Source organism: Coregonus clupeaformis, chromosome 23 (genome assembly GCF_020615455.1).
Source record: "Coregonus clupeaformis isolate EN_2021a chromosome 23, ASM2061545v1, whole genome shotgun sequence".
In the NCBI taxonomy this organism is placed as follows: Eukaryota; Metazoa; Chordata; class Actinopteri; order Salmoniformes; family Salmonidae; genus Coregonus; species Coregonus clupeaformis.
Window position 1 is genome coordinate 40218765 of NC_059214.1, and position 27292 is coordinate 40246056.

Genomic DNA, 27292 nt, shown 5'->3' on the forward strand with positions numbered 1-27292 from the left:
CACTGGTTTAAGATTTATTGTGGTGTTGGTCATATCTTTACAGAGGTTTTATACAAATTAGTAATATAGATTGAGTTATCCCCAAAAATGGTATATTCTGAAAAATGTCTACATTCAAAGAAAATGTGCGAAAACAATATTTTGATCCCAATATTTAAAAAAAAGTGTGAATGTTTTCCTTTGTTGTATAAGAAAAAATAACTGATTTGAATTCTATAGACAACGGTCTTGGTTTTGATTTATTCTTAAAGCTAGATGAAAGAAAAACATATATCCACACTTATCTTAAGATGTTTTCCAGTTAAGAAATTAATAGTTTCAACAGACAAAATGTAAAACCTATAAAACACCCTGGTCTAGTCCCTTCTAAAACCAGGTTCAGTGGTACAAAATTATACATTTTCTATTCCTTTACACATTTTCCTTCCTGTATTCAAAAATACATTTAGACTCCGTTTCAGTAAGTCTGACTATACCATACATGATCTGCTTCAAGTCACCCCTTAAATCGCAGTTGTATTATTTAAGTAATCTTAACATAGATCTCAAATCAGTGAAGTTTACATTTTTGACAAACTAGCAGTCCTGCCGTTGAATATATCCTCCAAAAAATAGAAACCCTCTATCGTATAATTGCATCCCTGTATAATGAAAAAAACACGGAACTGATTTTTACATGTTTTAAGCAGAGACAAATTGCCCCATTTCACATAAAAATTATCACGCACACAAAACTACCTGATGTAGAATAACAAATGGTAAAATTAAAAACAGAAAACTAGGATTGCAAATCTCTAACTGCGCTCCTAGAGAAATGAAGAGGTTGTATGGAGACGATGTGCCACTTTGCCCACGGCGACGTCACTAGGGCTCACAGATCAAGGTCTCCACCACAAATTTGCTCTCAAAGTGACGGATCTTGTGGCAGTTGAGAGCTTCACGCTTCTGCATACCTGTAATGTGGGAGATGGTAAGGTTAAAATGCTGATCTACACCTAATAAAAACCTGTATGAGATGCCACAATATATGGTGGTTGGTTGTTCATACAGGCTCAGACTCATTGGGAGAACATTCTTTTGGAAAGGTATGAGTCAGATACACTACATGACCAAAAGTATGTGGACACCTGCTCGTCGAACATCTCATTCCAAAATCATGGGCATTAATATGGAGTTGGTCCCCCCTTTGCTGCTATAACAGTCTCCACTGTCCATCCACTAGATGTTGGAACACTGCTGCAGGGACTTGCTTCCATTCAGCCACAAGATCATTAGTGAGGTTGGGCGCTGATGTTGGGCGATTAGGCCTGGCTCGCAGTCGGTGTTCCAATTCATCCCAAAGGTGTTCGATGGGTTTGAGGTCAGGGCTCTGTGCAGGCCAGTCAAGTTCTTCCACGTCAATCTCAACAAACCATTTCTGTATGGACATTGCCTTGTGCACGGGGGCATTGTCATGCTGAAACAGGAAAGGGCCTTCCCCTAACTGTTGCCACAAAGTTGGAAGCACAGAATCGTCTAGAATGTCATTGTATGCAGTAGCCTGAACAATGAAAAACAGCCCCAGACCATTATTCCTCCTCCATAGTACCAACGTTACAGTTGGCACTATGCATTGGGGCAGGAAGCATTCTCCTGGCATCCGCCAAACCCAGACTCGTCTGTTGGACTGCCAGATGGTGAAGCGTGATTCATCCCTCCAGAGAACGCGTTTCTACTGCTCAAGAATCCAATGGCAGCGAGCTTTACACCTGTCCGGCCGATGCTTGGCATTGCGCATGGTCATCTTAGGCTTGTGTGCGGCTGCTCGGCCATGGAAACCAATTTCATGAAGCTCCCGACGAACAGTTATTGTGCTGATGTTGCTTCCAGAGGCAGTTTGGAACTCGGTAGTGAGTGTTGCAACCGAGGACAGATGATTTTTACGCGCTACGCGCTTCAGCACTTGCGGTCCCATTCTGTGAGCTTGTGTGGCCTACCATTTCGTGGCTGAGCCGTTGTTGCTCCTAGACGTTTCCACTTCACAATAACAGCACTTACAGTTGACCGGGTCAGCTTTAACAGGGCAGAAATTTGACGAACTGACTTGTTAGAAAGGTGGCATCCTATGACGGTGCCACATTGAAAGTCGCTGAGCTCTTCAGTAAGGCCATTCTACTGCCAATGTTTGTCTATGGAGATTGCATGGCTGTGTGCTTGATTTTATTAATCTGTCAGCAACGGGTGTGGCTGAAATAGCCAAATCCACTAAATTGAAGGGGTGTCCACATACTTTGTATATATAGTGTATGTCGCAATGCCCATGTGGTAGTTTTGTTAGACGTGTGGGCGCGCGTGTGAATACTTGTACGTGCACGTGTTTGTGTGAGAAGGGTGTTAGGTATTTGAGGTCTAACTGTGTGCTTAGAGACCAGTCAGTCATGATCTCAAGCTAAAAAGGGCTGAATGTAGGAGAAGCCTATTTCTTTTGGGCATGTTAGCATAATTCCTTACTTGTCCAAAGAACTATGAAGCGTGTGCGAGGTGTGATGTATGGTGTTCGTGCATTTATGCGGGTGTGTGTGTACTGACCCAGGATCCTGTCTCTGCGCTCAAGCTTATAGGTGTCCTTGCCCTGGCAGAGGTTGTTGATATGGTATCCCAGTTGTTCCACGTTGTCCAGGCGCTCAGTCACCACCATCTCCTCATGGACCATGTAGTTCTTGGGCATGTAGGTACCAGCCTGGGGGAGAAAGAGGAATACAACATTGACTAACACATCCTATCATTACCGTCATGAGATAGCGCTACTAAGTGGTTCATTTCAAAAACATGTATTATCAGTCTCTCTTACATCACTATAAAAGGTTACATTGGGTGCCCAGACAAGTGCATAAGAAATCTAATGTATTACTATAATTATTGTAACATGATTCATAAAGCAGTTCCTGTTACCTTGATGTTGATCAACAGCTCCAGCAAGTTCTTGGGAGGCATGACAATGGAGGTGTTGAGGGGGATGACATAACACTTGTTCAGGAACAGGTCCAGGTAGGCAGTCAGGTTCTGTGGAGAGACAGAACACTCTGTAAGATAACAACATCATGGAACTCCACTGAACACAGACAATCCATGGTCTGTGGATTGTTATCCCCACAGAAACATAACAGGGGTTAGAAATAAACAGCAGGGTTTTTTATTTTATTTTTTATTTCACCTTTATTTAAACCAGGTAAACCAGTTGAGAACAAGTTCTCATTTACAACTGCGACCTGGCCAAGATAAAGCAAAGCAGTGCGATAAAAACAACAACACAGAGTTACATATGGGGTAAAACAAAACAAAGTCAAAAATACAACAGAAATAAATATATATACAGTGTGTGCAAATGTAGCAAGTTATGGAGGTAAGGCAATAAATAGGCTATAGTGCAAAATAATTACAATTAGTATTAACACTGGAATGATAGATGTGCAAGAGATGATGTGCAAATAGAGATACTGGGGTACAAATGTGCAAAATAAATAACAATATAGGGATGAGGTAGTTGGGCGGGCTAATTTCAGATGGGCTGTGTACAGGTGCAGTGATCGGTAAGGTGCTCTGACAACTGATGCTTAAAGTTAGTGAGGGAGATAAGTGTCTCCAGCTTCAGAGATTTTTGCAATTTGTTCCAGTCATTGGCAGCAGAGAACTGGAAGGAATGGCGGCCAAAGGAGGTGTTGGCTTTGGGGATGACCAGTGAGATATACCTGCTGGAGCGCAGACTACGGGTGGGTGTTGCTATGGTGACCAATGAGCTAAGATAAGGCGGGGATTTGCCTAGCAGTGATTTATAGATGGCCTGGAGCCAGTGGGTTTGGCGACGAATATGTAGTGAGGACCAGCCAACAAGAGCGTACAGGTCACAGTGGTGGGTAGTATATGGGGCTTTGGAGACAAAACGGATGGCACTGTGATAGACTACATCCAATTTGCTGAGTAGAGTGTTGGAGGCTATTTTGTAAATGACATCGCCGAAGTCAAGGATCGGTAGGATAGTCAGTTTTACGAGGGCATGTTTGGCAGCATGAGTGAAGGAGGCTTTGTTGCGAAATAGGAAACCGATTCTAGATTTAACTTTGGATTGGAGATTCTTAATGTGAGTCTGGAAGGAGAGTTTACAGTCTAACCAGACACCTAGATATTTGTAGTTGTCCACATACTCTAGGTCAGACCCGTCGAGAGTAGTGATTCTAGTCGGGTGGGCGGGTGCAAGCAGCGTTCGGTTGAAGAGCATGCATTTAGTTTTACTAGTGTTTAAGAGCAGTTGGAGGCTACTGAAGGAGTGTTGTATGGCATTGAAGCTCGTTTGGAGGTTTGTTAACACAGTGTCCAATGAAGGGCCAGATGTATACAAAATGGTGTCGTCTGCGTAGAGGTGGATCTGAGAGTCACCAGCAGCAAGAGCGACGTCATTGATATACACAGAGAAAAGAGTCGGCCCAAGAATTGAACCCTGTGGCACCCCCATAGAGACTACCATAGGTCCAGACAACAGGCCCTCCGATTTGACACATTGAACTCTATCTGAGAAGTAGTTGGTGAACCAGGCGAGGCAGTCATTTGAGAAACCAAGGCTATTTAGTCTGCCAATAAGAATGCGGTGGTTGACAGAGTCGAAAGCCTTGGCCAGGTCAATGAAAACGGCTGCACAGTACTGTCTATTATCGATCGCGGTTATAATATCGTTTAGGACCTTGAGCGTGGCTGAAGTGCACCCATGACCAGCTCGAAACCGGATTGCATAGCGGAGAAGGTACGGTGGGATTCGAAATGGTCGGTGATCTGTTTGTTGACTTGGCTTTCAAAAACTTTTGAAAGGCAGGGCAGGATGGATATGGGTCTGTAACAGTTTGGATCTAGAGTGTCACCCCCTTTGAAGAGGGGGATGACCGCGGCAGCTTTCCAATCTCTGGGGATCTCAGACGTTACGAAAGAGAGGTTGAACAGGCTAGTAATAGGGGTTGCGACAATTTCGGCGGCTAGTTTTAGAAAGAAAGGGTCCAGATTGTCTAGCCCAGATGATTTGTAGGGGTCCAGATTTTGCAGCTCTTTCAGAACATCAGCTGTCTGGATTTGTGTGAAGGAGAAGCGGGGGGGCATGGGCAAGTTGCAGCGGAGGGTGCAGAGCTGGTGGCCGGGGTAGTGGTAGCCAGGTGGAAAGCATGGCCAGCCGTAGCAAAATGCTTGTTGAAATTCTCGATTATTGTAGATTTATCGGTGGTGAGTGTTTCCTAGCCTCAGTGCAGTGGGCAGCTGGGAGGAAGTGCTCTTATTTTCCATGGACTTTACAGTGTCTCAAAACATTTTGGAGTTAGTGCTACAGGATGCAAATTTCTGTTTGAAAAAGTTAGCCTTTGCTTTCCTAACTGCTTGTGTATATTGGTTCCTAACTTCCCTGAAAAGTTGCATATCGCGGGGGCTATTTGATGCTAATGCAGTACGCCACAGGATGTTTTTGTGCTGGTCAAGGGCAGTCAAGTCTGAGGAGAACCAGGGGCTATATCTGTTCTTAGTTCTGTATTTTTTGAATGGGGCATGTTTATTTAAGATTGAGAGGAAATTACTTTTAAAGAACAACCAGGCATCCTCTACTGACGGAATGAGATCTATATCCATCCAGGATACCTGGGCCAGGTCAATTAGGGTTGAAGTTGATTCAATTTACAATTCAGTCAATTCAGGAAGTCTGAGTCTTACCCTTTGGAAGTCGTGAACGATGTCAGCAGGGTTGCCGTCTTCGAACTCGGGCAGGGGTACGTTGATTAGAGCCACCTCCTGGTCCTCCAGTACGCGGATGTTCTCCTGGATCCTCTTGAAGCTGGAGCGCAGGTCCAGCTCCACATCCTCCTCCTCCTGGATCGTCGTCTTCTCACGGTACTTCTCCATGTCCTCCTCACGGTACATCACCCCACACTCAAACACCCCGCCCTCCTGGTGGACGGACTTAGTGAACGTTTTTATTCCCACTTTTCACTGCATGGAGCTCTGCCCTTCTAGCATAAGGTCTCTTTTGCAATGTCAAATAAAAATATATAAATATATCATGTTGTATTCAAATACAATAAGTTCTTTAAAAAAGTGTCAATTACATTCCAATCAAGCCAGCTACAGTATTCAATAACCCTGGATAGACGCTGGGGTCTGAGTGGTCCAATCTTACCTTCATGTAGTAGGAGGCCCCTCCCACCACCACGCTAGACAGGATGAGGGCCAAGCCCAGGCACACACACCAGCACAAGGCCTTGGACTGCTGACGCACCGGCAGAGCCACCTCCGGATCCTGGAAAAACCCGGAGGGAAGAGGCAGGGTGTGAGACACAAACAGACACACATTAATTGTTTGTGAAATGTGATAAAGAATGCATTTTAATTGTTCATGTCAAGTGCACAGTTCACCACAGACAGATTTCTAAGTCATTCAACCCTCATCTTTCTCTTTACTCCTCACGCGATTCTCTTGAAACTCTTCTCACTTCTGCCCATCTCTAACCTCTCTCCTTTCCCTGCCCTTTCTCTCCCTTTCCTTTTCCATCTAACCCCTGTGTTCCAGAGGCAGTGTAGGAGGGATGGGCACAGCCACATTAGATATGAGAGTTATGGCAACACTCCTGGTTCAAAACAACAAAAACAGTTAGGTCTTGTTGAGAGAGCGTGCAGCGCATTGGGAGGGGAGCGGAGACAAAACAATGGCTGTGTTTAAGGAACGGATGAAGAGGGCTTTATTCTCCCCAAAGAGGCACAGAGCAGGGTGAGTCATGATGCAACCAGAGAAACAAATCAGCACAGCGAGGGAGGGAGAGGAAGAAGAGAGGTAGAAAGGAGAAATTGGGTAGAACGAGTAGGAGAACATAGAAAGAGAAAACAGAGGATGGGGAGAGCAGACCATCTACAGTGTATATTCCTAATGTCTTGACATATCATTGCAGTCAATTTGTGATATCATAGACTAAGGCCACGATATCTGCTTGATCCTTGGATCTTGGTGTAATACAGCTGGTCTTCGCTTTATATAAAAAATACATGTAAAAAAACTTGAACTAAAAAACACTCGCACATTCTTCAGTAACACCCTCACAGCAAATTTCTCTCCTTTTCAACAAGAGGAAGTTCTAGAGCTGGCCTCCGAAGAAACAAGTTTGCTGACTGAGAACATTGTTGTTGAGCCCATCTGTACAGTTCAGGAGTATGACTGCATGAGTCAGCATTTCCGGGTCCAAACAATAGCTCAACAGGAAGAGACCACATTCTCAACCCAACTTCAGTGGAAAAGCTATAGCGCAATGAGAAGCAAGCGACTCGCCCTTCCCAAGAAGTAAGAGTCTGCCTGACCTCAATCAATTTAATGTCAACACAAGACTCGGAGCAGCAGAGTGCCGTTTCCAGGGTGACCCAAAGCGATAAAGATGGCGAGAGACTAGGAGGAAGGGAGAAATAGGGAAACACAGGGTAGTAGGCTAATAGCAAAAACCAAGAGAGGGAGCAAGGGGGAGAAAGAGACTAACATACAGTCGTGGTCAAAAGTTTTGAGAATGACAAGTTTTGGTCTTCACAAAGTTCGCTGCTTCAGTGTTATGAGATATTTTTGTCAGATGTTACTATGGTATACTGAAGTATAATTACAAGCATTTCATAAGTGTCAAAGGCTTTTATTGACAATTATATTAAGTTTATGCAAAGAGTCAATATTTGCAGTGTTGACCCTTCTTTTTCAAGACTGCTGCAATCCGCCCTGGCATGCTGTCAATTAACTTCTGGGCCACATCCTGGCTGATGGCAGCCCATTCTTGCATAATCAATGCTTGGAGTTTGTCAGAATTTGTGGGTTTTTGTTTGTCCACCCGCCTCGAGGATCGACCACAAGTTCTCAATGGGATTAAGGTCTGGGGAGTTTCCTGGCCATGGACCCAAAATGTCGATGTTTTGTTCCCAGAGCCACTTAGTTATCACTTTTGCCTTATGGTAAGGTGCTCCATCATGATGGAAAAGGCATTGGTCGTCACCAAACTGTTCTTGGATGGTTGGGAGAAGTTGCTCTCGGAGGATGTGTTGGTACCATTCTTTATTCATGGCTGTGTTCTTAGGCAAAATTGTGAGTGAGCCCACTCCCTTGGCTGAGAAGCAACCCCACACATGAATGGTCTCAGGATGCTTTACTGTTGGCATGACACAGGACTGATGGTAGCGCTCACCTTGTCTTCTCCGGACAAGGTGTTTTCCGGATGCCCCAAACAATCGGAAAGGGGATTCATCAGAGAAAATGACTTTACCCCAGTCCTCAGCAGTCCAATCCCTGTACCTTATGCAGAATATCAGTCTGTCCCTGATGTTTTTCCTGGAGAGAAGTGGTTTCTTTGCTGCCCTTCTTGACACCAGGCCATCCTCCAAAAGTCTTCGCCTCACTGTGCGTGCAGATGCACTCGCACCTGCCTGCTGCCATTCCTGAGCAAGCTCTGCACTGGTGGTGCCCCGATTCCGCAGCTGAATCAACTTTAGGAGACGGTCCTGGCGCTTGCTGGACTTTCTTGGGCACCCTGACGCCTTCTTCACAACAATTGAACGTCTCTCCTTGAAGTTCTTGATGATCCGATAAATGGTTGATTTAGGCGCAATCTTACTAGCAGCAATATCCTTGCCTGTGAAGCCCTTTTTGTGCAAAGCAATGATGACAGCACGTGTTTCCTTGCAGGTAACCATGGTTAACAGAGGAAGAACAATGATTTCAAGCACCACCCTCCTTTTAAAGCTTCCAGTCTGTTATTCTAATTTAATCAGCATGACAGAGTGATCTCCAGCCTTGTCCTCGTCAACACTCTCACCTGTGTTAACGAGAGAATCACTGACATGATGGCAGCTGGTCCTTTTGTGGCAGGGCTGAAATGCAGTGGAAATGTTTTTTGGGGGGATTAAGTTCATTTTCATGGCAAAGAGGGACTTTGCAATTAATTGCAATTCATCTGATCACTCATGACATTCTGGAGTATATGCAAATTGCCATCATCAAAACTGAGGCAGCAGACTTTGTGAAAATTACTATTATTATTTGTGTCATTCTCAAAAATGTTGACCACGACTGTACACTACCAGTCAAAAGTTTGGACACACTTACAAATAAAGAAAAACCCTTCAATGAGTAAAACATTTTACATTGTAGAATAATAGTGAAGACATCAAAACTATGAAATAACACATATGGAATCATGTAGTAATAAAAAAAAAAAGTGTTAAACAAATCAAAATATATTTTATATTTGAGATTCTTCAAATAGCCACCCTTTGCCTTGATAACAGCATACTTTTGGCATTCTCTCAACCAGCTTCATAAGGTAGTTACCTGGACTGCATTTCAATTAACAGGTGTGCCTTCTTAAAAGTTAATTTGTGGAAATTCTTTCCTTCTTAATGCGTTTGAGCCAATCAGTTGTGTTGTGACAAGGTAGGGGGGGTATACAGAAGAAAGCCCTATTTGGTAAAAGACCAAGTCCATGTTATGGCAAGAACAGCTCAAATAAGCAAAGAGAAACGACAGTCCATCATTACTTTAAGACATGAAGGTCAGTCAATACGGAACATTTCAAGAACTTTGAAAGTGTCTTCGTTCAGTCGTAAAAACCATCAAGCGCTATGATGAAACTGGCTCTCATGAGGACCGCAACAGGAAAGGAAGACCCAGCGGATAAGGTCATTAGAGTTACCAGTCTCAGAAATCGCAGCCCAAATAAATGCGTCACAGAGTTCAAGTAACAGACATCAACATCAACTGTTCAGAGGAGACTGTGTGAATCAGGCCTTCATGGTCGAATTGCTGCAAAGAAATCACTACTAAAAGGACACCAATAAGAAGAAGAGACTTGCTTGGCCAAGAAACACGAGCAATGGACATTAGACCGGTGGAACTGTGTATTTAGTCTGGAGTCCAAATTTGAGATTTTTGGTTCCAACCGCCGTGTCTTTGTGAGACGCGGTGTGGGTGAACGGAGGATCTCCGCATGTGCATTTCCCACCGTAAAGCATGGAGGAGGTGTTATGGTGTGGGGGTGCTATGCTGGTGACATTGTGATTTATTTAGAATTCAAGGCACACTTAACCAGCATGGCTACCACAGCATTCTGCAGCAATATGCCATCCCATCTGGTTTGGGCTTAGTGGGACTATCATTTGTTTTCAACAGGACAATGACCCAACACACCTCCAGGCTGTGTAAGGGCTATTTTACCAAGAATGAGAGTGATGGAGTGCTGCATCAGATGACCTGGCCTCCACAATCCCTCATACTCAACCCAATAGAGATGGTTTGGGATGAGTCAGACGGCAGAGTGAAGGAAAAGCAGCCAACAAGTGCTCAGCATATGTGGGAGCTCCTTCAAGACTTTTGACTGGTACTGTATATCCCATTATATCCACCGTTTGGTAGCAAGTGCTTTTCTAGAGATAGCAAAAAGGGAGTATTTCTTGAGGCTTTCTGGATGCTTTAACTTTTACATCTAATCTCTTCCCCATGAGATCAAATGCCAGCGTGGTTTTGCCTTTTGCTGACCGAAGAAGGGGAGTTTCCAGGGATAGGCTTCGACTTACTGTAAGAGTAAATTGGGTAATGTAAACCACTAAAAACAGAAACTTCTGCTTCATGAGCAAGAAGAATCTCTGCGGTTTTTTCTCATGTTGTACTTTGATAGTATAAGGCTGCTGCGCTAAAATTAACTTGGTCTCAGTTTTGTTCCTCCAGTCTGTTCCATTTCACTTCCTCTTCCTTTTTTTGTGTTCTTCTGCTCTGACTATGTTGGTTTCCCCTTTTCTGTGGAACAAAGGGTAGAACATACGCACATCCAGAAGCTGTAAGCAGATACTGGACATCAACGTAAATCAAGAAACACACTTTTGACCCAGGCCTCATCAGACCTTAGTGTTGAAATAGACAATATGGGAGAATAGATTACAGTGTACACTGCAGAAGACCTAGTCCAGTGCCTTAAAAAGGCCCAGTATAGTCCTAAAAGTGTTATATACACTGAACAGAAATATCAACGGACATGTAAAGTGTTGGTCCCATGTTTCATGAGTTGAAATAAAAGATCCCAGAAAGTTTCCACACGCACAAAAAGCTTATTTCTCTCACATTTTGTGTAGAGATTCATTTACATCCCTGTTAGTGCGCATTTCTCCTTTGCCAAGATAATCCATCCACCTGATAGGTGTGGCATATCAAGAAGCTGATTAAACAGCATCCATTACACATGCACCTTGTGCTGGGGACAATAAAAGGTCACTTTAAAATGCGCAGTTTTGCCACAAGTTTTGAGGGAGCATGCAATTGGCTGCAGGAATGTCCACCAGAGCTGTTGCCAGACTGTTAATTTCTGTACCATGAGCTGCCTCCAACGTCGTTTTAGAGAATTTGGCAATACGTCCAACCGGCCTCACAACCGCAGACCAGTAACCACGCCAGCCCTTCACATCCGGCTTCTTCACCTGCAGGATCGTCTGAGACCAGCCACCGGGCCAGCTGATGAAAATGGGTTTGCACAACCGAAGAACTTCTGCAAAAACTGTCAGAAATAGTCTCAGAGAAGCTCATCTGCATGCTCGTCATCCTCACACCTGACTGCAGCCCACTGAAATACCCATTTCAGTGGGCAAATACTCACCTTCGATGGCAACTGGCATGATGGAGAAATGTGCTCTTCACGGATGAATCCTGGTTTCAACTGTACCGGGCAGATGGCAGACCGCGCGTATGGTGTCGTGTGGGCGAGTGGTTTGCTGATGTAAACAAAGTGCCCCATGGTGGTGGTGGGGTTATGGCATGGGCAGGCATAAGCTATGGACAACAAACACAATTGCATTTTATCAAAAGCAATTTGAAATGCACAGAGATACCGTGACGAGATACTGAGGCCCATTGTCGTGCCATTCATCAGCCGCAATCACCTCATGTTTCAGCAGGCCCCAAGTCGCAAGGATCTGTACACAATTCCTGGAAGCTGAAAATGTCCCAGTTCGTCCATGGCCTGCACTCAGACATGCCACCCATTGAGCATGTTTTGTATGCTCTGGATCGACGTGTACGACAGCGTGTTCCAGTGCCCGCCAATACCCAGCAACTTCACACAGCCATTGAAGAGGAGTGGGACAACATTTCATAGGCCACAATCAACAGCCTGATCAACTCTATGCGAAGGAGATGTGTCGCGCTGCATGAGGCAAATGGTGGTCACACCAGACACTGACTGTTTTTCTGATCCATCTACCTTTTTTTTTTTTAGGTATCTGTGACCAAAGGTGCATATCTGTATTGTCAGTCATGTGAAATCCATAGATTAGGGCCTAATTAATTTATTTCAATTGACTGATTTCCTTATATGAACGGTAACTCAGTCAAATCTTTGAAGCTATTTTTGTTTCCTTTACACCATTTTAATTTAAAAACAAATCACAGTAAGGTACTTAATTGTCACACAGAAATTATTTGATATTGAGATAAAAACAGCTGCATTGGACCTTTAAAAATACTGGATGTGCTGTACTTTATGTAGCCTAATATATTCCTATACTTTAATCATGTTTACTCTCCCCTCAGACAGAAATTGTCTTCCGCTCTGATAAGCCCCCTCAGACCACTGGCTCTACGCCTACATCTGGGGTGACGATCAATGCTCTGTCTGTGTGTCGAAACTAGTAACACCAAGGAAAGCACTACACAAACACTTGTTCTCCCTCTCAGATGAATGCAATTTCTGTCTATGGTAAAATGAGACACCATGAACTGTGTTTCTAAGGCTTGTTATATCTTTATAAGCTTAAAAGTGTTGTTGTGCGTGTCCTTGTCTTTTGCTTTTTGGAAAAGCCACTACAGACAAACACGTATGCTTCCCCTTTGAATATGTTATCATTGTGGTCTCACATGGTATAGAGGGCACCATATGCTAGGCTATCCCTTAGCTCAACGTCTTCGTCTAGCCTCTCCCTCTGTTCCGAAGACTGTCTGTCCCTCAGGTATGGGTTCCTGCAAGTTTCCACATGCTCCCCAACCTGCTGCTGCCACGGATGACAAGGATACAGCAGGTGTAGCCAAGTTTCCAGTATGCAAACTACCTGGCCTAGACTAATATATATATATATATATATATATATATATATATATATATATATATATATATATATATATATATATATATATATATATATATATATATATATATATATATATATATATATATATATAAATAATTCAGTGGTACTGACAGTCTTCATAATGAAGCCATGCTGTATTACCGTGGCATTTCCAATCTCTAAAATAACAAAATCACAACCAGGAGATGAGTACAATTTGCTTAACTCCTGAATTTCTATTCCTTTTCTATTGTTATAGTATGCCTCTTTTTACGTTTTCCAACAAGGAGAGAAAATACTTCCCTTTCTACTTTCGCACTGACAGAACATCTTAATTCTAAAGTTCAGGAATGTAACAACACCCTGAAAAGAGGTAGAGTTTCAGTAGCTCGGAGACAGGTAATGTTTTACTGTGACCGAGGAAGAGCTACTGTTTCAGTAACTCAAGGATTGTCTGTGAAACCTCATCCACCACTCTGAAAGAGATAAGCAGTGTGAAGCTGTTGGCAGCCATGTTGTTTAGTCTGAGTTGGGCACTGGGCAAACTATCTGGGACTGAGGTGAGTTTGTTCAGGGTATTGGGGTGAGAGGTCATGTGTTAGGAGAAAGGTAAGTAAATGGAGTGAGTGAGTGTCAGTCAGTGAGTGGAGTGAATGGAATGAGTGAGTGGAGGTTGTCCTCTGCTTGCCTTTTCTCTTGCGACAGGTTGGTTAATCTCTTCCTCTGAGTTTTAGTGGTCGACGCCCTGTGGGAGGCACTAGGCTAAATCCCCCCCAGGGCTCCACATGTCTCATACAGTCTCAGAACACACAGCCTCATAGAACACACAAGCGGAGTGAGCAGCATGAGCATGCAGTGGCAGTGTGTGAGTGTACCTGACAATCTACCTCTGCTGATAGACCAAATGGTTGTTTTTGGACTGGGGTCTTGACCAGATGATTCAGAATCACATCACACTATGTCCTGCTGGGGAGCTATGCCTCCACTCCCTCCATATGTCCACGTGAGAGAAGGAGATCTGTGGGGAGCATCAACCCAATATAAGCCCCTGACAGATAATCCTTCACCATGGTCATACCATCACGCTTCCACTCGAATGCACCAAAATAACGATACAATAACCTGACACACCCACAACAACTAGGCAACACAGTACACACACAAAAGCAAGCATGTCAATAAATCCTCGTCGCCTCCCTTCTCCACCCCAACAATCCCAAAATATATCCTCAGTAATGCTCTGTGAATTTATGGCCAGCAGGTCTTATTTAAGATAGCCTTTCTAACCACTTTAGTGCTTGCAAATTTGACCAATCACGCACTATTTCTGAATAAAAGTCAAATCATTGCAATATTATAGCAGAAAACTGACCCATCAAAAAGAGGGCTCGTAATTTCAACCAATCACTGCATATTTACAGCATAATATGGTTCAATCAAGCTACATGAACGTTTACCCTCAGCGCATTTTGACAACCAAATTGGACAAAAATCGCATTTTGCCATGCAAAATGTCAAAATTACCTCAGCAAAATCAAGCATTTTTGCCTGCAAATATCACAAACAAAATTTCTGCAAAATCCTGGGGGGACTAACTAGGCCTAGTCTATGCACTGCTGAATATTCTTCGATCCTACTTTGCAGCCATTTCCCTTCCATCTATAGAGACTGCCATTGACACATTCCAAACATTCAGTTTGAACTTTCATTCTATTGTACATTTGCATGCTCCATCCAGGACTTACATGCTACAGTTTATACATTTATGTACCAAGATGTAGCCAAGGCTGTCTAATAACAACTAGCTCAATCGCTAACAGGAAAAGACTGAGGTGCTAACTTGATATCAGATCTGCTTCCGTGTTCAAACAAGCCGACCAGAGAGACATGCCCTTGAAAGTTGCCTAGTCGAGGTAAGGCAAATAACAGTACTACATTCTAGGGGTGCTTCTGTGTTGTTAGGGAGTGTGTCATTATGAAGTTGGCCTACATATCCATAATAATATTGAACTGTCAAGTGGTTGCAGAGCAGACTCAGGCTTGCTCTTGGTCGAACCCTTGACAGCACATACACACTCTCAGCTGCACTGTCTTGTGCCCGCTGCCAATCACTCTGCGCCTGTTAAATCAGGCAGAGTGTGAACAGAGCCAACCCTCCAACTGTCCGTCTCTCACTCCATCTGATGAGCTACTGACCTACACATTCCCTGAGATGGCTTCCCTAGCCAGGCCAGGGGAGCTGCATCCTGCCAGCTGGGAAGTGGTGTAAAAACACCTCCCTCCATTTTATGGAGCCAGTACATTTTATGGCGCCAGTACATTTTCACCTGAGACTTATCCCAGTGTTTTACCAAAAAGGCGCAGACTTTTGTTTCCACCTCCACGGACCGTCTCCAGTCTCACTGGGCAATGGCCTCGGTGGACCTGCTCCGACTTGGGGCCAAGGCCACTGGTTATTTTCATCTGGCATTTACACAATACAATGAATGGCTAACTGTGAACATTGGTTAACACCTTCCACGCCGGTTAACACCTGGTCTTGATGCAGAGGTTGTTGATTCTGCTCGCCCCAAGTCTTGTGTCACACTTCTGATGGAAACATAGTTCCCAAAAATAATACTAGAGCACATTGACATAAACACTGGCGTGAGGTAAGTCTCTGGTGAAATATTCCCCAGAAATGCATTTGGAGCCTATGCCTGCCCAGCTAACCTGAATGCATGCTGCCTATTGGGCCCAACAGTAGCCTATTTTGGTCATCTTGCTTTGTCTCGAAACTCTCATTCATGTGAACGTTTGGCCAGCATGAAAACACTGACTTCCCCAAATAAAACAAGATAACTGTCCCCTAAAGAACTAACCCAAAAAATGCAAATGAGCAAGCATACTGTAAAAGGGTGATTCAATACCAGCATTGGCTGATTGGCTGTTTTCTTTGTATTTTAGATTGTTCTGGCAATTATCACATAGAAGCTTCACTGGGAGGAAGGTTGTTTGATATGTTTTTTACAATTGTAACACAACCAACCGTACACGATACAGACAACACCTTTGTGTCATTACTCCTAATAGTGTGCTCTAAAATATGGAGATCGCTACATTGTGAAATACAATTTTACACATTCATTTATTCAACATGAAAACTATTAATACCTCAAAAGTACCCTTTTCGATTTTGTTCATTTTTAGACATAATGTATTAAACAATATACTCTACAAGTACATCACATTACCAGACTGGGCTCTCTGCTACAAACTACTTTTGGTGGTGATCATAAAATGTATCATAACCACCAAAACACAGTGAATTGGGAAAATTGAACTCCCTCTGCTGGTTATTTGCTGAATGTGCAATCCTACAGGGTGGCTGTGATTGGTTAATGACCTATAAAGTCAATTTAATTTCTATGTATAAAATGTATACATTTCTTCAAAGGTAGCAGAGACCCCACTCTGGAAATGTGATATGTTAAAAGTAGGGCTGACCCCATTTGGTCGATAGGCTGTTGGTCGACCGAGATTTCTTTAGTCGAGTAGTAACAATTTATTTTAATATTTTTCATGGTGCACAAGACACCTGTCTGATTCGCGCCTGTCTCAGTGGACTAATCCATTGCTGAGGCCACGGGGATGGCACAGTCCATCACTAAGACATGTGATACTGAAATTGGATATGGTTATATTATGTAAAAAAATTAATGGTGCAACATTAATAAAATCTAATATTACTTTCTCCCGCGTTGGATATGGTCGCTGTCTGCGGTTCTGAAACATTCAGCGCGCTGTAGAAATGGCGCCTTTTCCTATGTTGCTATGTGCATAATAGCAAAATGTACCCGAATATTGGGATTGAGAACAATGCGGCGGAGGCAGCAGCAACGAGGAAACAGCCCTTGCCTAAAGCCCTATTCGGACGGTTTTAATTTTACTGGGGGTGGTCGGGTAATATAAATTATGTGCACAAGCACAAAACACCACATCTGTAATTTCAGTCCAGTCTGAATCTGCCATGTCAGTAATTTGTACATGGCAGGAGAGTAACAATTCTGTGAGAATAACCTACTGTTTTTTGGCAAACTCCAAGGACCGAAGAATGAAGGAAAAGCAGCCAACAAGTGCTCAGCATATGTGGGAACTCCTTCAAGACTGTTGGAAAAGCATTCCAGGTGAAGCTGGTTGAGAGAATGCCAAGAGTGTGCAAAGCTGTCAAGGCAAAGGGTGGCTACTTTGAAGAATCTCAAATATAAAACATATTTTGTTTTGTTTAACACTTTTTTGGTTACTACATGGGTCCATGTGTGTTATTTCATAGTTTTGATGCCTTCACTATTATTCTACAATGTAGAAAATAGTAAAAATAAAGGAAAAACCCTGGTACTGTATACAGTTGAAGTCGGAAGTTTACATGCACTTAGGTTGGAGTCATTAAAACTTGTTTTTCAACCACTCCACAAATTTCTTGTTAACAAACTATAGTTTTGGCAAGTCGGTTGGGACATCAACTTTGTGCATGACACAAGTCATTTTTCCAACAATTGTTTACAGACAGACTATTTCACTTATAACTCACTGTATCACAATTCCAGTGGGTCAGAAGTTACATACACTAAGTCTTTAAACAGCTTGGAAAATTCCAGAAAATGATGTCATGGCTTTAGAAACTTCTGATAGGCTAATTTACATCATTTGAGTCAATTGGAGGTGTACCTGTGGATGTATTTCAAGGCCTACCTACAAACTCAGTGCCTCTTTGCTTGACATCATGGGAAAATCAAAAGAAATCAGCCAAGACCTCAGAAAATAAATTGTAGACCTCCACAAGTCTGGTTCATCCTTGGGAGCAATTTCTAAATGCCTGCAGGTACCACGTTCATCTGTACAAACAATAGTACGCAAGTATAAACACCATGGGACCACACAGCCATCATACCGCTCAGGAAGGAGACGCGTTCTGTCTCCTAGAGATTAACGTACTTTGGTGCGAAAAGTGCAAATCAATCCCAGAACAACAGCAAAGGACCTTGTGAAGATGCTGGAGGAAACAGGTACAAAAGTATCTATATCCACAGTAAAACGAGTCCTATATCGACATAAACGGAAAGGCCACTCAGCAAGGAAGAAGCCACTGCTCCAAAACCGGCATAAAAAAAAAGCCAGACTACGGTTTGCAACTGCATATGGGGATAAAGATCGTACTTTTTTGAGAAACGTCCTTTGGTCTGATGAAACAAAAATAGAACCATTTGCCCATAATGACCATCGTTATGTTTGGAGGAAAAAGGGGGTGCTTGCAAGCCGAAGAACACCATCCCAACCGTGAAGAACGGGGGTGGCAGCATCATGCTGTGGGGGTGCTTTGCTGCAGGAGGGACTGGTGCACTTCACAAAATAGATGGCATCATGAGGAAGGAAAATTATGTGGATATATTGAAGCAACATCTCAAGACATCAGTCAGGAGGTTAAAGCTTGGTCACAAATGGGTCTTCCAAATGGACAATGACCCCAAGCATACAGTGGGGAGAACAAGTATTTGATACACTGCCAATTTTGCAGGTTGTCCTACTTACAAAGCATGTAGAGGGCTGTAATTTTTTTAATCATAGGTACACTTCAACTGTGAGAGAGAATCTAAAACAAAAATCCTGAAAATCACATTGTATGATTTTTAAGTAATTAATTTGCATTTAAATTGCATGACATAAGTATTTGATCACCTACCAACCAGTAAGAATTCTGGCTCTCACAGAACTGTTAGTTTTTCTTTAAGAAGCCCTCCTGTTCTCCACTCATTACCTGTATTAACTGCACCTGTTTGAACTTGTTACCTGTATAAAAGACACCTGTCCACACACTCAAACAGACTCCAACCTCTCCACAATGGCCAAGACCAGAGAGCTGTGTAAGGACATCAGGGATAAAATTGTAGACCTGCACAAGACTGGGATGGGCTACAGGACAATAGGCAAGCAGCTTGGTGAGAAGGCAACAACTGTTGGCGCAATTTTTAGAAAATGGAAGAAGAAGTTCAAGATGACGGTCAATCACCCTCAGTCTGGGGCTCCATGCAAGATCTCACCTCGTGGGGCATCAATGATCATGAGGAAGGTGAGGGATCAGCCCAGAACTACACGGCAGGACCTGGTCAATGACCTGAAGAGAGCTGGGACCACAGTCTCAAAGAAAACCATTAGTAACACACTACGCCGTCATGGATTAAAATCCTGCAGCGCACGCAAGGTCCCCCTGCTCAAGCCAGCGCATGTCCAGGCCCGTCTGAAGTTTGCCAATGACCATCTGGATGATCCAGAGGAGGAATGGGAGAAGGCCATGTGGTCTGATGAGACAAATATAGTTTTTTTGTCTAAACTTCACTCGCCGTGTTTGGAGGAAGAAGAAGGATGAGTACAACCCCAAGAACACCATCCCAACCCCAAGAACACCATCCCAAGCATGGAGGTGGAAACATCATTCTTTGGGGATGCTTTTCTGCAAAGGGGACAGGACGACTGCACCGTATTGAGGGGAGGATGGATGGGGCCATGTATCGCGAGATCTTGGCCAACAACCTCCTTCCCTCAGTAAGAGCATTGAAGATGGGTCGTGGCTGGGTCTTCCAGCATGACAATGACCCGAAACACACAGCCAGGGCAACTAAGGAGTGGCTCCGTAAGAAGCATCTCAAGGTCCTGGAGTGGCCTAGCCAGTCTCCAGACCTGAACCCAATAGAAAATATTTGGAGGGAGCTGAAAGTCCGTATTGCCCAGCGACAGCCCCGAAACCTGAAGGATCTGGAGAAGGTCTGCATGGAGGAGTGGGCCAAAATCCCTGCTGCAGTGTGTGCAAACCTGGTCAAGACCTACAGGAAATGTATGATCTCTGTAATTGCAAACAAGGTTTCTGTACCAAATATTAAGTTCTGCTTTTCTGATGTATCAAATACTTATGTCATGCAATAAAATGCAAATGAATTACTTAAAAATCATACAAATGTGATTTTCTGGATTTTTGTTTTAGATTCCGTCTCTCACAGTTGAAGTGTATCTATGATAGAAATTACAGCCCTCTACATGCTTTGTAAGTAGGAAAACCTGCAAAATCGGCAGTGTATCAAATACTTGTTCTCCCCACTGTACTTCCAAAGTTGTGGCAAAATGACTTAAGGACAACAAAGTCAAGGTATTGGAGTGGCCATCAAAGCACTGACCTCAATCCTATTGAAAAAAAATGTGGGCAGAACTGAAAAAGCATGTGCTAGCAAGGAGGCCTACAAACTTGACTCAGTTACACCAGCTGTGTCAGGAGGAATGGGCCAAAATTCACCCAACTTATTGTGGGAAGCTTGTGGAAGGCTACCCAAAACGTTTGACCCAATTTAAACATTTAAAGGCAATGCTACCAAATACTAATTGAGTGTATGTAAACTTCTGACCCACTGGGAATGTGATGAAAGAAATAAAAGCTGAAATAAATGATTTTCTCTACTTTTATCCTGACATTTCACATTCTTAAAATAAAGTGGTGATCCTAACTGACCTAAGACAGGGAACTTTTACTAGGATTAAATGTCAGGAATTGTGAAAAACTGAGTTTCAATGTATTTGGCTAAGGTGTATGTAAACTTCCGACTTCAACTGTATCTACAGAAATAAGACAGATCTTGCTTCGGTTGCCTGTTTGAGTGCTTGTTTAATAGCCTACTGATTCCGTGAGCACCAAGCCTCATGCAACGGCAAAATGTTGGATAAAGCAATTTCACAGATTGGGCTGTTTTTAATCTTTGCTATGCTGTAATAAAGGCTATTCCATTTTTTTTGTTAGAACAGACTGGTATTACATTTATTTAGTGTTGTTTACACTGTTCCAAACATTTACGTCATTTAGCAGACGCTCTTATCCAGAGCGACTTAGAAATTGGTGCATTCAACTTATGATAGCCAGTGGGACACACTGGGTTCCACTCCTATCAGCTAAAACCAAGAAGAAGCACTAGCGGGAATGCGATCACCAACACTGGACAATTGAGGAGTGTAATCTAACAGCATCTGTGTCGTCACACATAATACGCATGCAGCTCTCGCTCCTATACCCTCCTTTTTCTTGATCTCCTTATTGTTATTATTACAATGATCATTATAAAAATAAGTAATGTCGTTATCATTAGTAGGCTTTGTATAGTAGCCTTGTATAACCACCATCGAGCTGTAGGCCTAAGAGTGCGTCCTGTTTAGTCTTAATACCGTAACTTATTTCAATATATATGCCCAGCGTCGTCCAGGGTAGGGGAGGGAATGGCCAGCAGGGGATGTAGCTCAGTTGGTAGAGCATGGCGTTTGCAACGCCAGGGTTGTGGGTTCGATAAAATAATGTATGTGCTAACTGTAAGTCGCTCTGGATAAGAGCGTCTGCTAAATGACTAAAATGTAAATCAATCAATCATTAATTTGTTCATGCCATCACACAGCATACGAGACATTCATGCTTTGAAATGCAATCAAGCATTTTAGTTTTAAAATTAAACAACAAAGGGAGCTTTGGATAATTAGCCTAAACAAAAAGCTGCAATTCATGAATGCATGCAACCGTTTTTAAGTCTGCTGTACTAAAATCTTTATATACACTACCGTTCAAAAGTTTGGGGTCACTTAGAAATGTTCTTGTTTTCAAAAGAAAAGCAATTTTTTGTCCATTAAAATATCAAATTGATTAGAAATACAGTGTAGACATTGTTAATGTTGTAAATGGCTATTGTAGCTGGAAACTGCTGATTTTTAATGGAATATCTACCGTAATTTTCGGACTATAAGCCGCGCCTTTTTCCCCCATTTTTCGACCCTGCGGCTTATATAACGGTGCGGCTAATCTATGGATTTTTACAGCTAACGGCCACTAGAAGACCTAAATCTATGGATGTTACAGGTTACAGTCCACAAACTTTAACTCTATGGGCTCTATGACCGGTCCGCGCCCCCCACCTTTAAGCGGCGGGCTCCAGCAGGAAAAGCTGGAGGCCGGAAAAGAGTGAGACAGGTAGCGCGCAAAAGTAAAAGTGGAACCGAGAGTGGTACGAGAGACAGAGACATTACGAGAGCGAGACAGTTTGTCTCTTTCCCGACAATCCCCTCTGTGCACGAACCCTTACATATGGTAATTAAACATTAAAAAACACCTGCGGCTTATAGTCCAGTGCGGCTTATATATGTACACATCATTCAATATCATTCAATTTAGCTGCTGCGGCTTATACTCCGGTGCGCCTTATAGTGCGGAAAATACGGTACATAGGCCCATTATCAGCAACCATCAGTCCTGTGTTCCAATGGCACGTTGTGTTTGCTCATCCAAGTTTATCATTTTAAAAAGGCTAATTGATCATTAGAAAACCCTTTTGCGATTATGTTAGCACAGCTGAAAACTGTTGTGCTGATTAAAGAAGCAATAAAACTAGCCTTCTTGAGACTAGTTGAGTATCTGGAGCATCAGCAATTGTGGGTTCGATTACAGGCTCAAAATGGCCAGAAACAAAGAACTTTCTTCTGAAACTCATCAGTCTATTCTTGTTCTGAGAAATGAAGGCTATTCCATGCGAGAAATTGCCAAGACACTGAAGATCTCGTACAACGCTGTGTACTACTCCCTTCACAGAACAGCGCCATCTGGCTCTAACCAGAATTGAAAGAGGAGTGGGAGGCCCCGGTGCACAACTGAGCAAGAGGACAAATACATTAGAGTGTCTAGTTTGAGAAACAGACGCCTCACAGGTCCTCAACTGGCAGCTTCATGAAATAGTACCCACAAAACACCAGTCTCAACGTCAACAGTGTAGAGGCGACTCCGGGATGCTGACCTTCTAAGCAGAGTTGCAAAGAAAAAGCCATATCTCAGACTGGCCAATAAAAATAAAAGATTAAGATGGGCAAAATAACACAGACACAGATTGGGGGAAAAAAAGTGTTATGAACAGACAATTCTAAGTTTGAGGTGTTCGGATCACAAAGAAGAACATTTGTGAGACGCAGACCAAATGAAAAGATGCTGGAGGAGTCCTTGATGCCATTTGTCAAGCATAGTGGAGGCAATGTGATGGTCTGGGGGTGCTTTGGTGGTGGTAAAGTGGGAGATTTGTACAGGGTAAAAGGGATCTTGAAGAAGGAAGGCTATCACTCCATTTTGCAATGCCATACCATGGAGCCAATTTCCTTCTACAACAGGACAATGATCCAAAGCACAGCTCCAAACTATGCAATAACTATTTAGGGAAGAAGCAGTCAGCTGGTATTATGTCTATAATGGAGTGGCCAGCACAGTCAACGGATTTCAACCCTATTGAGCTGTTGTGGGAGCAGCTTGACCGTATGGTACGTAAGAAGTGCCCATCAAGCCAATCCAACTTGTGGGAGGTGCTTCAGGAAGCATGGGGTGAAATCTCTTCAGATTACCTCAAGAAATTGACAACTAGAATGCCAAAGGCCTGCAAGGCTGTAATTGCTGCAAATGGAGGATTATTTGACAAAAGCAAAGTTTGAAGGACAATTATTATTTCAATTAAAAATCATTATTTCTAACCTTGTCAATGACTACATTTCCTATTCATTTTTCTATATTTCATATTCAAACTCATTTCATGTATGTTTTCATGGAAAACAAGGAAATTGCTAAGTGACCCCAAACTTTTTAACAATAGTGCATATTTTTCTTTGTTAGAACACTCTGGTACACTTATTTATTTAGTGTTGTTTACACTGTTTCAAATGACCAGAAAAAAATAATATTGTAAATCTAACAGCAACTGTTTGGCACACATAATACTCACACAACGCTTGCTCCTATTCTCTCCTTTTTCTTGATCTCCAGTAATTTCCACAACTAAGTCAAATGTCTTCCACAGAGCTGACTCCCCCTTTCCCACCTGAGCAACCAGTAAACATCTGCCCGTTTCGAGTTTCTTGTTCACATTGTCCGAATCCATTCTGCTGTTGACATTACTGTGCTCAGAGTTTGTTACAACTAATTTATTGATGTGATTATGATAGGCTATAGGTCACTTGCATGCGATGCTTACATGTTTCACGTAAAGAGAGCAAGGGTTGAAGGGATAGGGAATGCTTTTCCTAAACAAACTAGGGATTTCGGTAACAGAACTTTTCAGTAAGAAACTAAATGGCTGAAATGATGTTGCAGCTAGCTTCAGCACGGAGAGCACAATAAACACTTGCTGTGCTGTGGTGCCTTTTCTCTGCAGTAGGGAGGAAAGCGAGACAACGTACGCCAGTCACACAGGCATTCGCTGTCTTTTTTTTTTTTTAACAGTGTGACCATCAGGCTTTTCTGTGTCTTAATTATTTAATCAAATAGTGTGCTTAAAGCATCAGACAAGCTCAGTGCATATGTAGTTGGTTTTATTAAAACATATAGGGTGTGTGTCTATACGGAAAAATAAGTTTTAACATGTCGACCAATTGATTGGTCGAAAGAACAGGATTACTCTCGCTAGACCAATATTTTCTTTTGTTGGGGACTGCCCTAGTTTAAAGAGTATATTGTTCCAAACAATAAGTAAAAAATTAGCTAAAGCAAATAGGGTACTTTTGAGATGTTCATATTTTTCATGTTGAATAAATGAATGTTTATTTATTTTTATAAATCAAATCAATTTTTTTTGCCACATGCGTCAAATACAACAGGTGTAGACCTTACAATGAAATGCTTACTTACAAGCCCTTAACCAACAATGCAGTTTAAATAAAATAAAATGTTAAGTAAAACATAAAAAAATATTAAAGAGCAGCAGTGAAACAAAATAACAGTAGGGAGGCTACATACAGGGGGTACCGGTACAGAGTCAATGTGCAGGGGCACCGGTTAGTCGAGGTAATTGAGGTAATATGTACATGTGGGTAGAGTTAAAGTGACTATGCATAGATAATATATGCACCAATTTGTAAGTTGCTCTGGATAAGAGCGTCTGCTAAATGACGTAAATGTAAAATGTAAAATAATAAACAGAGTAGCAGTAGTGCAAAAGAGGGGGTGGTGGTGGAGTGGGGTGGGAATGCAAAAAGTCAAGCTAGCCATGATTAGCTGTTCAAGAGTCTTATGGCTTGGGGGTAGAAGCTGTTAAGAAGCCTTTTGGACCTAGACTTGGCACTGATACCGCTTGCCGTGTGGTAGCAGAGAGAACAGTCTGACTGGGGTGGGTGGAGTCTTTGACCATTTATAGGGCCTTCCTCTGACACCGCCTGGTATAGAGGTCCTGGTTGGCAGGAAGCTTGGCCCCAGTGAGGTACTGGGCCATACGCACTACCCTCGATGGTACAGCTGTATAACGTTTTGAGGATCCGAGGACCCATACCAAATCTTTTCAGTCTCCTGAGAGGGAATAGGCTTTGTCGTGCCCTCTTCACGACTGTCTTGGTGTGTTTGGACCATGATAGTTTGTTGGTAATGTGGACACCAAGGAACTCTCAACCTGTTCCACTACAGCCCTGTCGATGAGAATGGGGGCATGCTCAGTCCTCTTTTTTTCTCTGTAGTCCACGATCATCTCCTTTGTCTTGATCACGTTGGGGGAGAGGTTGTTATCCTGGCACCACACGGCCAGGTCTCTGACCTCCTCCCTATAGGCTCTCATCGTTGTCAGTGATCAGGCCTACCACTGTTGTGTCGTCTGCAAACTTAATTATGGTGTTGGAGTTTTACACATACACCATATTTTAGAGCACACTATAAGGAGTATAATGACACCAAGATGTTGTCTGTACCATGTACGGTTCATAGGGTCTTACAGGCAGCATGGATAAGTCTAAAAAGGGCCTAAAATGGCAATTTTCATTATATTGTTTTTAACATTTGTGATACAATGTAAAAAGCATGTTAAACATCCTTCCTCCCATTTAAGTTTGTGATTACTGCCAGAACAATCTGTAATACCAAAAATATTTTCAGGCAATGCAGCGTGGTATCACCATAAATGATCATTTCTTGCCCAACGACCCCTCCCAGGAAACCCAACGACCCCCATCATGTTAGCACGTCTTGTCATCAGGTGAATGAAGTAGGTAATCAACATTTTAAAATGAATACATTTGGTAGATTGTTTTATTATTTTGACTTCCCCACATCATTGGAACAGGAACTCTAACATAGCCTATTAGGTAGAAAGGTAACTCCAAACACATTTTAGCTAAGACCAGCTGTTTAAACAAAGGTTAGCCAAAAATGTGTCAAAGTCAAGAAAACTTAACAGCGGCCAGCAGCACTTGCCGCACTGGCAGCCTATTCGGTGTAATTAGCTCAAATTAGTGTAATTTGCCCAATATTAGGAGTTAAGAAATAAAGACAATTTGAAATAAGATACTATTTTTTTTACTGTAGGTAGGCCACGTAATTCAAAATTAATGTATTCTGTTGTTGCTAGCAAATCTGCAGATCCCCGGTTGAATACCCCTGATCATAATTAATCTTGGTGAATCAAGTATATCAAGTCTGCAGATGCCCATAGAAACTAATTATAGCATGTGGATTGTGAAACCACTAGGCAAAGCTACGGAAATCCCCATGAAGAGGCGAAAAAAAATTCTGCATTTGTTGTTAAAGACCACTTCAAACTCAGGAGAAATAACTTAAATGTGATAATACAGATTAAGATGGAATAATTTAGGCCAGGGGATTCAAATGTGTGGGAAGGTGAAAACCAAAAGTCTCGCTGTACAGTTAGTAGTCAAGATGAGAAAAGATAAGAGGTAGAATTACACATTTCAGAATCTGGAGGAAAACCACAAAAACTTACTGATGATATCTTCCACTGATGTGAAAAAGTTATGGTGGCAAACTACCTGCACCCTAACTAGCTACTCACCTTGTCATCGGGAATGAGGGTTTCGCTGTCCTTTTTCACATCCTTCTGCCCGAGGGCCGAATTAAAGGATACCTTCACCATCGTGAAATTTACACTTTGTTTTATTTCGAAAATAAGAGAGCGAGTGTGTTAATCACGTCGACGTTGTTTGGTATCTTGCTGCAACAGCTCCTACGACGTCGTAGATTAACACAACATAACTCGTGCTGCCTAACCCCAACAGCAACAAAGTCGGGTAGCAGACAGACTCCTCTCTACTTTTCTTCAGAATTTAAGTATAGCTAGCCAGATGTGGCTCCGCCTCTTTC

At 42.6% G+C, this 27292-nt stretch overlaps 1 protein-coding gene across 1 annotated transcript; it reads right to left on the reverse strand.

Annotated features, from left to right (window-relative positions):
* LOC121536954 (integral membrane protein 2B) lies at nucleotides 1-27225 on the reverse strand. The gene is made up of 6 exons (XM_041844625.2): nucleotides 26985-27225; nucleotides 6182-6301; nucleotides 5719-5952; nucleotides 2932-3042; nucleotides 2569-2719; nucleotides 1-953 (listed from the first exon to the last, which is right to left on the reverse strand). The coding sequence occupies exons 1-6, from the start codon at nucleotides 27063-27065 to the stop codon at nucleotides 865-867; spliced, it is 786 nt and encodes a 261-aa protein (XP_041700559.1). The 5' UTR covers nucleotides 27066-27225; the 3' UTR covers nucleotides 1-864.
* Between the last annotated feature and the right edge of the window lie 67 nt (nucleotides 27226-27292).